Raw genomic sequence first — 15,474 nt, 5'->3', positions numbered from 1 at the left:
TTCTCATGTTTGTTTATAATAATTTTATGTTATAAATGGAAATGACGAAAGTGTTCGAGATATAAAGTGTGCAATTTTACAGTAATATTTTACAGAGTTTGCATGGAGTACTTTACTGTTATTATATTGTAAGCCGCCTTAATGGCTGATTTGTCCACACTACTTTTCACAGCGTTGTTGATATTCTTGTCTTATTTGTTTTGGCAATGGTACTCTTCACGACATACACAACACAAAGAGCCGGAAAAACCTCATAGAGCCGATATAATCAAAAATCGTTTAAAGAAATTCGATAATCCCTTGGGAAAAAATCCATCGACAAAACTTACCGACGATGGACACAACAAAAGTGGTGATAGCAGAGATGGTGAGGGGATCTTAGAGGATAAGAAGGATATTATTCTGGCTAAATCTACTCATAGCCACCAAAGTGTACGGTTTTCACTCACAGATAAAGAACTTACCCAGGAACCTGTTATTCGCCCGTTGAGAAAACTCGAAGAGCTTTTTGCATGGAGAGAGGGGTATGATGAATTCAATGTAGCTAGTACACCATTAATGAGGGACACTGATGGATTGGAGCAACGGCCAAGGACTATTGTGTGTCATGATATGAAGGGTGGATATTTAGAAGACAGGTGATTCAATGCATTTCATCTTTTATTTCATAAGTATACAAGAATTTTTATATCTTTAGCAGTTGACAGTAACTCACTATAAAAATATCAAAATTTTTGTTAAATTTTAGGTTTAGTCAAGGATGTTCATCATCGGATTGCTATAGAATATATCATTGGCAATATATTGATGTATTCATATACTTTAGTCACAACATGGTTACCATCCCACCACCATGTTGGACAAATGCTGCTCACAAACATGGTGTGGTGGTTTTGGGTACTTTCATCACAGAATGGGAGGATGGTGCTATGCAATGTGCAAAGATATTTCATGATAAGAATTTGTACCAGACTATTGCTGATCAATTGGTCCTACTGGCTAAATATTATGGATTTGATGGTTGGCTCCTAAATATTGAAAATCCCATTCAGGTAATCAATGGTAATTCTAGACATGACTCATTTACTGCTTTAAAAGAAGTCAGAAGTTTTGCTTCAATTGGTTTTAGTATTTTAAAGTAAATAGATTATCAACACACAAGGCCACGATTCCTCATGAACATAAGAATGTGCATATCAACAACTTGTGAAGAGGACACTAAACTAGAGTATATAAAAATTGAAGTTTTAACATCAGATAACTCCTAATGAGAATGCTAGTCTAGAGTATATAAGGATTCAAGCTCCAGCATGTGATCACCCAGATGAAGAAACAAGAATGGATTCAAATGTGAGTCTATGTATTGACAACAATGATAGTGAAAAGAATTTTTTTACACTTTAGCCAGCTCAAATGAAGAATGTGGTTGAATTTGTGAAGTATCTGACAGATGAAATGCACAAACAGAGTGCGTCATCTTTGATAATTTGGTATGACAGTGTTACATATAAAGGTGAACTAAAATGGCAGAACCAACTCAATGATGAAAACAGGTAATTGGTGTTCATTGATGCTCATTGATGCCCCTAAATGTCAATTTGCAAGATTGCTATTCTCATTTTACAATATCCATTGCAGTGTGTTTTTTAATATGTCCGACGGCATTTTCTTAAATTATGGTTGGAATGAGAAATGTTTGGCTTCATCTGCTCAAGCAGCTCGTGAAAACAGACAATATGATGTGTATGTCGGAGTTGATGTGTTTGGCAGGGGGGTGTTTGGTGGAGGGGGATGGAATAGTAATAAGGTATTAAAATGTTCCATTCAATGTCTCGAATGGCTATGTCCTCTCGAATGCACACATAGCCTTAGTTACATAATGATAAAATCATTAAATTCAGGGACTGTGAAGTGTGTGAGGGGGGGACATGCTACTCTCTTTTCCCATGGACAATTTACTGGGTTAACACATATTAAGTTTTTGTGTTATTGTCCCCCCCCCCCTTTTGAATAGTGTCCTTGGTCCCTTTCAATTCATGGATATTCTTTAAAAGACTACTTAATTAGCATTCATAATAATGAAATATTTTCTATAACCTAACCAGGCAACTCACCTCATCAAAGAGAAACTTCTTTCAACGGCCTTATTTGCTCCGGGATGGGTCTATGAGAAATACAAATCAAATTTTAAAATTAATCAAGATAAGTACGTGAAAATAGCCCAGCTGACTTCATTTTCTCGACATTTTAGTTTACAAAAAAAACTTTAATTTCTTCTCCTAGTTTTTGGGCCTCCATTGCAGCAGATTTAAATACGCATTTGATTGGATCTCGTTTGCCTTTTGTGACATCATTTTGTCAAGGTTATGGAGACAAATTTTTCAGTTATGGAAAGGTATCATTGCTCCCGTAAAATATCTGTTACGAGGAAAGACGAAGTCCCGTCGCTTAGGATTATAAGCAACAATCACAATATCATTGTCAAGCTAATTCACATATGTAGTTTTCTATAACTGAACCATCTATAAAACTACTTCAATTTACAAACACTTATTCGGTCAATTCTCTTGTTACGTACGTGTGTCATTCACAATTTAATGCTATTGTCCTTCCTGGCTCTGTGCTTAAACAATAACTAAGACCCATGTTTTACGGATACTTCAAAACATACACTGTTATAAGGTTATTATATTGGTTTTTCATTATTGTTCTTAGAATTGCAAAGGCAAATGTACCACAGTATATCACGTGTGCTAAGTTTGCTAAATCAATATGCCAAACTCTGTAAACTTTGAGACGGAAAAGCCATGAATAATGCCTGAACTACGTAGTGCATTTTAGAATTACTTACATATGTATACATGTATTTCATTTGTAGATTGTTCTACATCATTCATGGTCTCACCTTAGTGCACAGCAACTTCAACCAACTTTCATCAACCAAGTTTATAGTCTAGGACAACCCGATGGTGTTTCTCTGACCTCCGTTGACCATCAGACAGATACGGCATATCATGGTGGTGGTTGTCTCGCTCTTGAAGGGTCAACGAAAATTACCAATCAACCATCAAAAGCTATTGTAAGGTAGAAATATTACCATTTAAATATGAATTACAATCAGTGCAATATAATATAGTATGTAAATGTAATAGTCTTACTCTTCAAGGCTTTTCAAGACCAATATGAAGCTTCCAAGAACCACAATGATCAGCGTAACGATGAAAGTAGAAGGAAACGATTCTTTGGTTGTAGCTTTACAATTACATATTGATACAAAACCCAACTATATTATGTTGTGCCCAATGAACAAAGATAGTGCTGTAGGTATATATCATGATCACATGTGTTGGTCTTTTAGTATTAGTGGATGTTCATTGAAAGTGAAAATCAGTTTTGAAAAGGCTTTTAAACGATTTAATAGATGAGCAAGACTGCCAAGAAATGGATATCGTTGACAAACGTTTGGTAGAGCGTTACGGGGTGCCCAGGTCAGGAAAAGCTAATAAACGATGTATGTCGTTACCAACAGTTGGTGAAGAGCATTACAGATTGTTTTCACCTTTACACGGAGACTATCACACCAAAATGATGGAAATTTGTTGTGACCACAAAGACGCTGATAGTAGCTCTTGGTTTACAAGGTGTTTGTTGCTTCTTGTGATAACTTGTGTTGTACATGTATCTCGTTCCTACAATCCTTTGCGGTACACTGTGGTACATGCATGTTCTTCCTTTATACTATTTGTGTACTTACATGTCCTTCACGTACCTCTGTTGTTCTACCTTGTTGTTTACGTACACATGTATTATATAAACCATGCATAAAACAATATTGTTTTTTTTCGCAATGCATATAGATACTACCTACTTGCAGAGGAAAATCTCAAAGGTTCCACTGTTAAAGAAATTCGTTTGGTTTTAACAAACAACACAATCTCTGGTTGGTTTCAAATCATGTTTAAGCAATACTTAAAGCCAAATGCAGAGGCGTAACTAGAACGTTAATTGGGGTGTACTATATAATATTCAGTTGTGCCCTACTGATTTCTTTTGAAATTCAATTCACTTTCAAAAGAAATCAGTAGGGCACAACTGAATATATGAATATGCACCCACCCCACCCCCAATTAACGTTCTAGTTACGCCTCTTACCAAATGCTAAAAACATTCTTTACATCACGTTAATTAAGTGAGGGGGGCGATTTTCAAAAAATATCAGCTTTGTACAACATTACATATCTTTATTACTAGCATAAAAGGTTATTTGCTAAACTATTAAGCCTCCGTCGGTTAGTCGATATAAGAGTAGAGGCTTGACGATCTTGGTGGACTTATATATGTAAGGGGATACAGGCAGAGGTTTAGCGTAAATTACTTGTCTGTGGAAAAGTGTGTGACATACCCCCGTTTTCCCCTATTGTTGTTGAAGAACTACACTATGTTTGACTATTGTTATAATTTATATTTTGATTATTAATTTATATTTTAACTATTAGATTCTTCGATGGAAAACGAAAGCGTTTCATTCAAACTTCATATTGGAGAGATTAAGGTTTGTGAATCGTACTTCGTAGCCTTTTTTCAAAATTATTTGTTCACGTAACATTTTTTATTTAGATTATTAATGCTGTTTCCCTCAGACAACCTTTGCCATCAATTTATGGATTGAAATGTCTTGAAAGTGAAATTAAATGCCATGTAATTGATGAAAATACGCAAGCAACGACTTTAACATTATCTTGGAATTATGACAACAGTTTAAACATTGAGCGTTGGGAAAGATTTCAAATTTACCATCTTCAAGATGGCGATAAGAATGTGTTTCTAGGATACGCTTATTGTTTGTCGTATGTGGTCTGTAATCTTCATATACCAAGGACACAGACTGAAATTAAATTTTGTGTACAGGCTGTGAGCGTTTGCCAGCGTAAAGCAAAGTTAGAAGATTGCCCTACGATTATTGTAAATTGGTCTTGAAATTCACAATTAAATGTCTTTATTTGTATAAAGCACGTTCTTTTTTTGAACATTATCATCATTCGTGATTAACGAAACACATGCCTCCCTTTTTTCAAGACAGTTTCAAATTGTCAGATATAAGTTGCTTTTTTGAGAGAGAAATATAATTTTTCAACCTAAATTACATGAACCGCGCTAAATGTTTCTTTAATCGATGCTGTCATAGAACAGAAGAGCTTTTCAGCATTTTAAAATGGCGTACGTAACTTGTTCAATCTCTTTTCGTAAATCTTGCCCACGACCCGGGCAGAAGTTTAGTTACAAAAAAACTTTTTTCGTGTGATGGTACTTTTTATAACAAGGTTTTACTTCTTCTAACAAACATGCTTCTATAAATCGTAAAACATAACAGTGGTTTAAATTTCAATTTAAACAGGACAAGCGTTACTTATTCGTGCTTTGGGAAACCGTAATCGGATAATTCAGATTACAAGAAGTTTAGTTTTAACGCGCGTGAATGACACGTGCAAATCTAAAAAAAGTAGACTTGAACAAGGGAATGAAGGGATTCTTTGTGCATATTTCAAAGAGCAACTTGACAGCTCCTTTCAGTTTAACCTAAGTCGCTTTTCTGTGAGAGAAATTTGACCGTCACAACGCAATAAAACAGGAAAAACTTTACAGAAAAACTACAGGTGAAAATATCGCGGTGGGAGCTATCACTCCAGTATAAACAAGAGCTCAGTATGTACAATGACATAATGAATCATTTTACAGTTGGTAAATTTTTCATGAGTTCTTATGTAAATTTCTCACGTTTTTAAGGTTTAGATTTCATTTGTTTTGATCTCGGTACACTGATTAGTCATTGATGCGAAGAAGTATGCGAAAAAATACGTTTAATTGTGGTTGAATATCGATATGTTTTAAGAGAAATCACTGAGATCTTCGGGGCAAACTGACATTTTTTGATAATTATTCTTTATAATTACACAATGATGTCTTTCGTACGATCCAAGAAGAGTCAAAACTTGAATCAATACGCATTGCTGAGCAACTTGGAAGGTATGAAACTCGAAACTAAAGCAATCGAGGTCGTTACGCATGAAAATAGACCGTTTTGTTTGAAAATTTAGTACAAAACCTTTGCGTTTATAGACCAGGTAGAAAAGCTCAAAGCCTCTCCACAAACGATAAATGATGAAAATATATCATTACAATGTTTCTGTGCAACTCTGGAGCAGATCTTCCTGGAAGGCGCGAGAAGTATGCATTATAATGTCCTAAGTTGTTTGAATTACATTTAAAATTTGCTAATGGTGTGTCGTTCAACCTTTGTTTAACTTTGCGTTTGACACAAACCAAGTACTCAAATCTGCTGCAGCCTGCAGGTGCAAATGAAATGTTTGCAGACGTTAATTGAAAAAAATATCTAAATGCATATCTAAATATGTAAATATTTTTCACTTAATAGAAGTCATACATTCAGTCAGTAGCATTCATAGTCAGTTCGCTTATTTAGTCAAGCTGTCGAAATTTTTCTTTGTTGACTTGCTACAAAATGATAAATTTTTTTTAAAAAAATGATATTGTTCTGATAATTACACAGTAAAGGCAAAAAAATTTCAGACTCCATGGCATAGTGCTACTGGTTTTAGAGTACTAGTATAGTTAAAAAATCAAAATTTGAAATTAGAAATACTTAAAGTACTATTGGTGATTCATAAAGAATCATTTCGATAAAAAAATATGTAGCATTTACATTATTTTTATCTTCTTTGTTTGCTTTTAATAAGCAGTGATTTGAACCAAATGCTTTTTGATTTGAAAGATTTATAGTCTTTTCATTTCTGTTTCTGACATTCATTGTCATCACTGGATTTTAATGCATAAAAAATCAGCCTGCTCTGATATAGCAACCTGGTTCAGTGTAAACAGGATCTAAATGGTTGAATAGTGATGCCTTACTTCTATTAATGCATGAAATTTGCCAAAATATTATTTACCAAATATGTTATTCTTTCTACCTTTAGGAAGTGTATTAATATTTAAACAGAAACATTACTGGCATTGGATTTCTGAGATACCCAAATATCTGCAAAGCTGTGGAAGGTATACATAGAATACATATGTACATACAGGGACATTTTATGTAATAAGTTCATGTTTACTTTGGGGATAAAGCCTAAACCATCAGTGAAGTTAATGGCATAATTAATATCATTCTTAGGCCAAAAAGTTGTCTTATATGATCCTTTTTGATAAATTGTGATTTAGCTTTGCATATGCCATAGTTATTCTACTAAAACTGATTAATTATAAATTTGATTTAGCAATGACCTAAAGCTAACCTATATCATAAACACTGTTGATAATGCAACAAAGGTAACTTGCATGTTATGAAAACATTAAATTTGGTTCATATATCACTGGTTACTTATCAGTCATATGTCTATTAACACTTTGCCTTCTGTGTTTGCAGTCTTGGTCAATGGAAACCAAAGGAAGACAGTTTATTAGAATGGCCCTTGTAAAGAAGTGTTTACATAAGATAGTGGAACTGTTGGACAAAAATATATCAATTTTGCAGGTACTAGATTATTTTTATGGATAGTATGGATTATATAATGCCTGTCTTACATGAAGACTTCTTTAATTATTTTATAGAATTTTTATACGTATGAATCTTTCTTATCAACAACGCATTTGAGAGGTAATTTATTGCTACAATATATTAAGCAATATGTCTTTGGATTGAAAGTCTGTTCACTCTAGAGTTAACACACCTAGTTTTGTTCAATATACTTGCATAAATAATTGCGTTAAAAAAGCAAGTTCTATTTCTATTTATATTTGATTCAATTTTGTTTAGTTCAAAGTTGAGCTTATGAAACATTTTTAATCATAAATTCTTCGGGAATAATAAAGATTTCTCACTGTGTTTAGAGTCATTGTTGGCACATTTAAAGGAAATAAGTAATTTGGATTTTGATTTGAATCTGAAGGTATATTGAATGGAACAATACTCTTCAATTATTTAAATTTTAATGTTTGAATGTTCTTTGTTTGAACAGGCTGTGCAATTTTTAAATGAAACTTGGATAATTCCGGTATGAGTATAGTAAGATTTTTTATCAAAAAGGAAAATATATGATAATGAACAACTTGGTTTTTCACAGAACTGTTTATGGTTGATATGAATAAACTTTTTTCTGTCTATTTTTTCATTATGCAGAAGATTCATGAAATTTTAACTGTTCCATGTGATCAACTGGGGATTACTATCAGGTGTCATATAATACGCAATTAATATACACAAAGAATTTTTAAAATAGACATGTTTTGACATCTCATGATGCCATCTTCAGTATAAGTGAAATAATAAGTGATACAAGGTTTATATAAAAGTAATATGATACATAAATTACAACAATAAAAAGAAAATAAGATAAACTAATGTAGAGCATCCGAGCGTATTATAAACTAAATATTGTATTGAATTTAAAAACTTGAACATTGAGGTCTGGGTTAGTTTTGTTAATATGGAGTGCTTCTTTGAGGAAGTGTGGAGGTGCTGGAAGTGCTTCTTAATGTGGAGTGCACATTAGCAATAGTGCTTTTATGAAATTATCATATAATAATCTTAAATGTTACTTACGTCCGATTATGTCTAAATAGATATAGTTTTGCTAGATATGTAAGATGTCAATTGAAATCTCCATTACAACTTAAATGACTTTACCTACATATTAATCTAGTCAAGTTGACGAAAGAGCTATGGTTGCTTTTGTGTTAACTGAAAGTATTGCAGATGAGGTTGGTGTAATTACATTGTACATGTTATGCTCATGAAATACAGTACCGCTCGTGTATTTGTTTAACATAATTTTGCATTTAATACGCATATCGTTCTCGTATCATATGCGTATGTTTTTCATATCATACATGTTTCATATGTTAACAAATATGCAAGCTGTACTGTACCATATCCCCTGCTTGAAAACTCAGTGGTGTTGCCTGCTTGCAAATTTAGTGGTGATATGCATAATTCTCATCATTTGCATTATTTATTTTTTTACAAATTCACTTTTCTTTTAGTCAGTTAACACCAAAATATGTACATAGCACGAGCAAGCTTGCAAGCTGACCACAGTGAAAATTTTGTGCCAATTTTTTCATTATTTATTTCATTAGATGTTGATTCTTTTCATTAGTCTATGTGTACAGCATTGAACTATTATTTAAAGTTAAAACTGGCTACGTATGCTATACTGAGAATATAAATAGCCTTGTGTATGTTTAATAAATGAAGCCTTGTGTATGTTTAATAAATGAAGCCTTGTGTATGTTGAGGTGCAAGCTTGTTGAGGTGCAAGCTTATTGACGTGGATACATTTTTATTTCATTAGAACAACATTGATGTTGGTGACTGTATTTTGAGCATGTGTGGAAAAGATTGTTGTGGTCAGACAGTTGAAAAGGTTAAAAAAATTATTTTTCATTGATATGTTTTGGCAATCTTATTATTTTTATGCAAACTTTCATAAATTTCTAGGTTGCAGAAATTTTAAAACAGAATCAAGGACAACCCATACCAATAAGCATCGCTAAGGTAAACCAAAGACTGTTGCTAAGATATACCAATAACTGTTGCTAAGGTATACCAATAACTGTTGCTAAGCTATACCAATAACTGTTCCTGAGGTACACCAATAACTGTTGCTAAGATATACCAATAACTGTTGCTAATGTATACCAATAACTGTTGCTAATGTATACCAATAACTGTTGCTAGGGTATACCAATAATTGTTGCTAAGGTGTACCAAATACAATAAATATGGCTAAGGTATACCAATAACTGTTGCTAGGGTATACCAATAACTGTTGCTAAGGTGTACCAAATACAATAAATATGGCTAAAAAACACTTGAGAAAAACGACGATTTTTTTGAGAGCAAACATGTTTCGACATTATCAGAATGCCATCTTCAGTGCAGAATGATTAGTGTTAAGTAATATGATACATAATATGATATGAGTAAATTAATTACAATGAGTATTAAGTATTAATAACTATAACGTAAGTTCTAAAAATAAGTATTATGAATTTATAACAAAAGTATTATTATAAAGTAAATATAGTGTTGTAGTGGTGAACTTGGATATTTAAATCGGGATTAGTTTTATTAATGTGTAGAGCTTCCTTGATTTTGAGTGAGAAAGTGGATTGATCAGTGTCGATGATTTTAAAACAGGAAGGTGAGAATTTGTTTTTACATGAAGGAGAGGCTTGAAGATGTTTGTAGATAGTGGAGTTTTTGTCTGTGTGAGTATGTTCCTTTATCCTGGTAGATAATTGGCGAGAAGTTTCACCAATATAACGGGAATTACATCCCGGGAATTAAATATGGCTAAGGTATACCAATAACTGTTGCTAGGGTATACCAATAACTGTTGCTAAGGTGTACCAAATACAATAAATATGGCTAAGGTATACCAATAACTGTTGCTAGGGTATACCAATAACTGTTGCTAAGGTGTACCAAATACAATAAATATGGCTAAGGTATACCAATAACTGTTGCTAAGGTGTACCAAATACAATAAATATGGCTAAGGTATACCAATAACTGTTGCTAAGATGTACCAAATACAATAAATATGGCTAAGGTATACCAATAACTGTTGCTAAGATATACCAAATACAATAAATATGGCTAAGGTATACCAATAACTGTTGTGTTTGTTAAATGAAAAATTGCTGATTTAAGTGATATTTTTTGCCATACAACAAAGTCAAAATTGACAACTACAAATACAAAAGATAAGCTATAACTTACTCTAACTGTTTATTGTAATTTTATTGTTATTATACGCAGATGAAGTTGGCAAATGGTGAGCTTTTCCTTCCTCTATTGAGGCGTAAAAAGGTTCTAGATAGTGAAGACTCAAATTTACAGAAGCATCCTAACAAAACTGCCGGTGATAAAAAGATTCAATCACAAATAAGTGGTTATAATGAAACTCCAGTTCACGGTGTTTCCAAAGGAAAGTATGTGGTTTTGTACATTACGTGTGAAGTAATCATGAGATTTAAATAATATATAAATATAAAAAATAATATAACGTATGTATGCACTGGTTAGTCTCTAGCTGTGTTTGCATTAGCCTGTGCAAACTGATCTGAGCTTAAACAATTAACCAATCAAAGAGAATTTGCACTAATCTGCTCTTGAGTTCTCCAAACATCTCATTGCTTAGCATAAGCCTGTGCAAACACAAAAAACGTGTTTTATTTCCTAAATCAATGCCATGTATAATGTCTTTTTACATTTTTAGTTTGTATTTTCAAGCTAACTATATTGGCAAACACAAAACAGGCGAGGTAACGAAACAAATTGTTGTGAAATGTTTAAGAATCTCAGAGTATAAAGTTTATAATGTTTAACTAAATACAATTTAGACTGGAGACCTCAACTCAATTGAACCTTCTATTTTGGAAGTTGTTGATCAAAGAAATACGCCTTTGGTAATCAATTTTATTGGCCTGATAATTTTTTGTATAATTTCTTGTTGAAAATTAGCTTTTTGTTAATCAGGTTTGTAGACATCGCTCGATAGGGAAACGGAACAAATGTAGTTCTTGAACAGCTTTAAATGCGTCACGAGAAATGATATTTTGCTGCGACTCGACCATAGCAAAAATTTCATGAGTAAATGTCGTTGTATATTTGAATTGCTGCTGAGAACTTCTGATGTTTAATTTTTTTTAGTTTAAACTACTCTCATGCCTTTACACCCTTGCAAAGACGTTTCCAGTAAAAATGGCCGAGTTACATCTATCAGAGCAAAGCAATTTTTTTGTGACGTGAAAAATTATCTTTTGATTTTCATATAGGCTGTGTTAGTTAAGCTTGCTGAAACTTCAATTGAAATTTTGGACGAAAAGTCAAATAAAGTAAGGATATTCAGAAGGACGTAACGTTAAATAACAACATTTTAAGAGCAGTGTTTATTCTTCGTGTTTGTCAGACTTTAGCTGTTCATTCATACACTGTAACATCGGCTTGTGGAAGAGGAAAAGTCCACACAAACACGTTCGCTTACATTTCAGGGTAAGTAAAGCATACAAATATAATTTTAGGTTCTTACAATAAACTATACTATGATATGAGTGAGTACACGATGAATACTAAAGTTTTCAACGAAATAAAGCCTAATTCGAAAAATTACATCTTGTAAACTCAGATTCAAGTTATCAAAACAAGACAATTAGAAGTGTAATATTTCGGTTTTATTACAAAATCATCATCAGGCAAATGAAATATTGCCCTTTTAATTGTCTTGTTTTGATAACTTGAATCTAAGTTTACAAGATGTCCTTTTTCGAATTATACTTTATTTCATATTCAATGAAATTGTTGTCTGGTCAAGGATAACAACGAAATGTACATATTAAAACTTTACTGCCTACTTACGCAAATCATTGTTAACTTCTGCTTCTTGTCTTTTAGCGTTAGAACGTTTCTACTGCCCACTTTAATCAACAAATTGTTGTTAAATTTTACTTGTTGTATTTTAGCGATACAACTTGTACGATATCAAAGGATTTCACTTGTTACGTTTTTACAGTGGAGTCAGAAAATCAGGTGAGTGTAATATTATGTACTTTAATATCTCAAAATTATAATACCACGACATTAGATTCAGGTGTGAACTCTTAGGCCTGTTACAAACGTCGCATTTTACATGCGTCGAATGCATTAAAGACAAAAGAAAATGCGATAAAATTCCTAATTATCTTTTGTTTTAAATGCATTCGGCTCATGTAAAATGCGACGTTTGAAACAGGCCTTAATCATTTTACAAATACAATAAAATTATTTTAATATGACTTCTGTAGGCAAGAGAAGCGGTCTACGGTATAGGTACGTATGTATTAATACTTTAATAAAAATTGTATGTCACTAATAATCAACAAACTATGGTTTGTTTTCAGCGCAAGGTTTCAATCGTACATTGTGGTATGTGTGATGAGAAATATGGACAATTTTTAAAACTGAAAATGTTTTAAAGGTCAAAAAATAATAAAATAACAATTCAGTATATATATATCAGCAATAATGGAGTAGAGTATTTTGTTTCGACCGACGGTTTGCCGATTTTTAATTAATGTACATTTGTGATTACTTGTAAATACAATAAATTCTACAGTTTTTTAAGTAATTTTTGACGACGATGTTCGAGAAAAAACATTTCAAATAAATCAATGTGGGCATACAAAGAAAAAAAGTAATTAAACATAATGTAAAATCGAGTAATTTGATTTTGATTAAAATTATATTTCTTTTAACGCAAGCATGTTTCTATACACACATTGAAGTGTAGTCCAAATGGATTAGTATAAGTTATAAACTATCAATTAACGTTTTAATGTTAGAAACTTGCTGGCAAAATTATTCATTGTGTTCTTTGTATCGTTCATATTTTACTTGGTTAAAGGTTAACGCATGCGCAGATTACAGTACAACATCTTTAAAATGTTACATCCAACGGCGCATATTCTATTCATTTTTACACCCATGCAACAAAGACTAACTATATAACAATATTAAAACGACATACCAAATGTCAGCGGTTGTCCGTATTATATTCATGCGCGTGGATTATGAAAATCACTCCATCCATGAAAACATCTAGTGAATTCGTGCGGTTCTTGGCCTTTCTGCGTGAATCTCAACTTACGTGGATTTCCAACTTTATGTTCGTATAAATATTGAATATAAACCTACAAAAAAACACCATGAAATAGTGAAGGACTTTCAGAAAAATAAATTATTTTCGTATTGAATTTTTTCTAAAACAAATAGAGAAACGCAACATGAATTTTATTTTGGAAAGGGCTCAGCGCCACTTCAAGAGAAGAAAGCTGGAGGTTTTGAGCCCCACTAATGCAGGCGTGGATTCAAATTCCACTCCATTTAATGATCGATAGAAATGTAATTGCCAAAATAGCACGTGACTTATGCACGTGACAAAAGCCGATGCAGTGACTTCTAGTGCTTGTATACACCCAGGCCTGTAGTACGTACATCAAATACCAAGTAATCATGACAACCATACACACACACATACAAACTTATTCCCTTGTAAATTTAGTAAATTCAAGTCTAGTGGCCTTCCTGAACCTTTTAAACTTATGTGTTTTTAAATCAATAGCTAAAAATCCCTCCAAACATGTAACGGCAATTTCAGCACACCTGGATAACTTTATCCTCATAGGCACATTTGAGGTATACAGGAAATACGTACCTGAGCACTTTTAAACGTCAATTTCCTTTCCACGTGACTCGATTGGTTTCCAAACCATAAGAATATCTATTTTACATTAATATAAAATGAAGTATTCAACAAATAACAGATGAGATAAGAACCAAGGTGATAAGGAAAACAGCACAACTTGCAAATGTCTCTCTTTACCTCGTCACCACTGTCCAATATCATACAGTCATCATCTGCCAAATCATCTTGACAAAAATCTGAGCATTTCTCAGACACTTTGAAATATCCTTGCTCATTGGAGCATCGGAACAGGCGGCAAGTGCGCATGTAGTCCGCTGACTATAAACACAACAGGCGCAAACACATTGTCATACATTAAAACCATATTACTTACAGCACAACGTGATATGCAATGTTTCACTTACTTTGTCGTAATCACTCTTTCCTCCTAAAGCGACCCAGAAAAAGTTTTCTGGTTCAGCACCCTCTCTGATGGCCTGAACTGAGGTCGTGTCCTAATAAAATAATCAATCCAAGAATGCTTTAACAAGTTTTTGCTTTTTTCAATACCTATACTTCTAAACTACGATATGTACTTCTAACCTGCTACATGTACTTCTAAAGTGCGACATGTTCTTCTAAATTGCTACATGTCCTTCTAAATTGCTACCTGTACTTCTAACTTGCTACATGTACTTCTAAATTGTTACCTGTACTTCTAAATTGTTACCTGTACTTCTAAATTGCTAAATGTTCTTCTAAATTGTTACCTGTACTTCTAAATTGCTACATGTACTTCTAAATTGTTACATGTACTTCTAAATTGTTACCTGTACTTCTAAATTGCTACATGTTCTTCTAAATTGTTACATGTACTTCTAAATTGCTACATGTACTTCTAAATTGTTACCTGTACTTCTAAATTGCTACATGTTCTTCTAAATTGTTACTGTAATTCTAAGAATTGCATGTGCTTAAATGTTACATGTACTTTAAATTCCATAACTAAATTCCTTCATACTACATATACTAAATTGCTACATGTACTTCATTCCACTACATGTACCTAAGAGATGACACTTCTAAATTGTTACCTGTACTTCTAAATTGCTACATGTTCTTCAAAATTGCTATATTGTTCTTCAAATTGTAAATGTTCTTCCTAAATTGCTACATGTACTTCTAAATTGCTACATGTACTTCTAAATTCCAATACATGTACTTCTAAATT

General features: G+C 32.8%; 3 protein-coding genes and 1 long non-coding RNA gene across 9 annotated transcripts in view; 3 read left to right on the top strand and 1 right to left on the bottom strand.

The window, feature by feature from the left end:
- LOC124449477 (protein flightless-1 homolog) overlaps nt 1-15,474 on the bottom strand; it is a 60,706-nt gene that overhangs the window by 5,804 nt on the left and 39,428 nt on the right. For 4 of the 5 annotated variants that reach the window (XM_047000397.1, XM_047000395.1, XM_047000396.1 and 1 more), the window contains 4 exons: nt 14,669-14,758; nt 14,442-14,582; nt 14,274-14,339; nt 13,283-13,749 (listed from right to left, as the gene is read on the bottom strand). In XM_047000397.1, the coding sequence (XP_046856353.1) occupies nt 13,615-13,749; nt 14,274-14,339; nt 14,442-14,582; nt 14,669-14,758 (432 nt within the window). In that variant the 3' untranslated portion in view covers nt 13,283-13,614. Of the gene's footprint in view, nt 1-3,861; nt 3,865-13,282; nt 13,750-14,273; nt 14,340-14,441; nt 14,583-14,668; nt 14,759-15,474 lie in introns of those variants that run through there. The other variant, XR_006949418.1, reaches the window with a different exon arrangement.
- LOC124449480 (cytosolic endo-beta-N-acetylglucosaminidase-like) lies at nt 25-5,009 on the top strand. The gene is made up of 12 exons (XM_047000401.1): nt 25-638; nt 749-1,052; nt 1,405-1,553; nt 1,639-1,807; nt 2,106-2,206; nt 2,284-2,395; nt 2,879-3,084; nt 3,167-3,324; nt 3,422-3,641; nt 3,858-3,940; nt 4,497-4,552; nt 4,618-5,009. Exons 1-12 carry the CDS (start codon nt 142-144, stop codon nt 4,975-4,977), a joined length of 2,415 nt encoding a protein of 804 aa, XP_046856357.1. The 5' UTR covers nt 25-141; the 3' UTR covers nt 4,978-5,009.
- On the top strand, nt 5,538-13,319 carry LOC124449486. Of its 2 annotated transcripts, XM_047000416.1 has the most exons (21): nt 5,538-5,703; nt 5,785-6,024; nt 6,118-6,225; nt 6,993-7,071; nt 7,293-7,344; nt 7,442-7,549; nt 7,627-7,672; nt 7,906-7,964; nt 8,034-8,069; nt 8,195-8,247; nt 8,718-8,775; nt 9,369-9,440; nt 9,515-9,571; nt 10,841-11,013; nt 11,301-11,346; nt 11,425-11,490; nt 11,860-11,919; nt 11,994-12,076; nt 12,544-12,610; nt 12,865-12,889; nt 12,961-13,319. In XM_047000416.1, the coding sequence occupies exons 2-21, from the start codon at nt 5,955-5,957 to the stop codon at nt 12,993-12,995; spliced, it is 1,353 nt and encodes a 450-aa protein (XP_046856372.1). In that variant the 5' UTR covers nt 5,538-5,703; nt 5,785-5,954; the 3' UTR covers nt 12,996-13,319. The 2 variants fall into 2 exon arrangements, with proteins under 2 accessions (XP_046856372.1, XP_046856371.1); XM_047000415.1 differs by having other exon boundaries at nt 5,538-6,024.
- On the top strand, nt 9,578-10,477 carry LOC124449498. Its single transcript, XR_006949419.1, has 3 exons — nt 9,578-9,855; nt 10,258-10,259; nt 10,378-10,477. It is a non-coding gene; the product is annotated as an uncharacterized LOC124449498 (long non-coding RNA).

Source organism: Xenia sp. Carnegie-2017, unplaced genomic scaffold (genome assembly GCF_021976095.1).
Source record: "Xenia sp. Carnegie-2017 unplaced genomic scaffold, XeniaSp_v1 HiC_scaffold_23, whole genome shotgun sequence".
Classification (NCBI taxonomy): domain Eukaryota; kingdom Metazoa; phylum Cnidaria; class Anthozoa; order Malacalcyonacea; family Xeniidae; genus Xenia; species Xenia sp. Carnegie-2017.
Note: the sequence above shows the minus strand (reverse complement) of the source record. Positions and strands in the feature narration are given on the sequence as shown.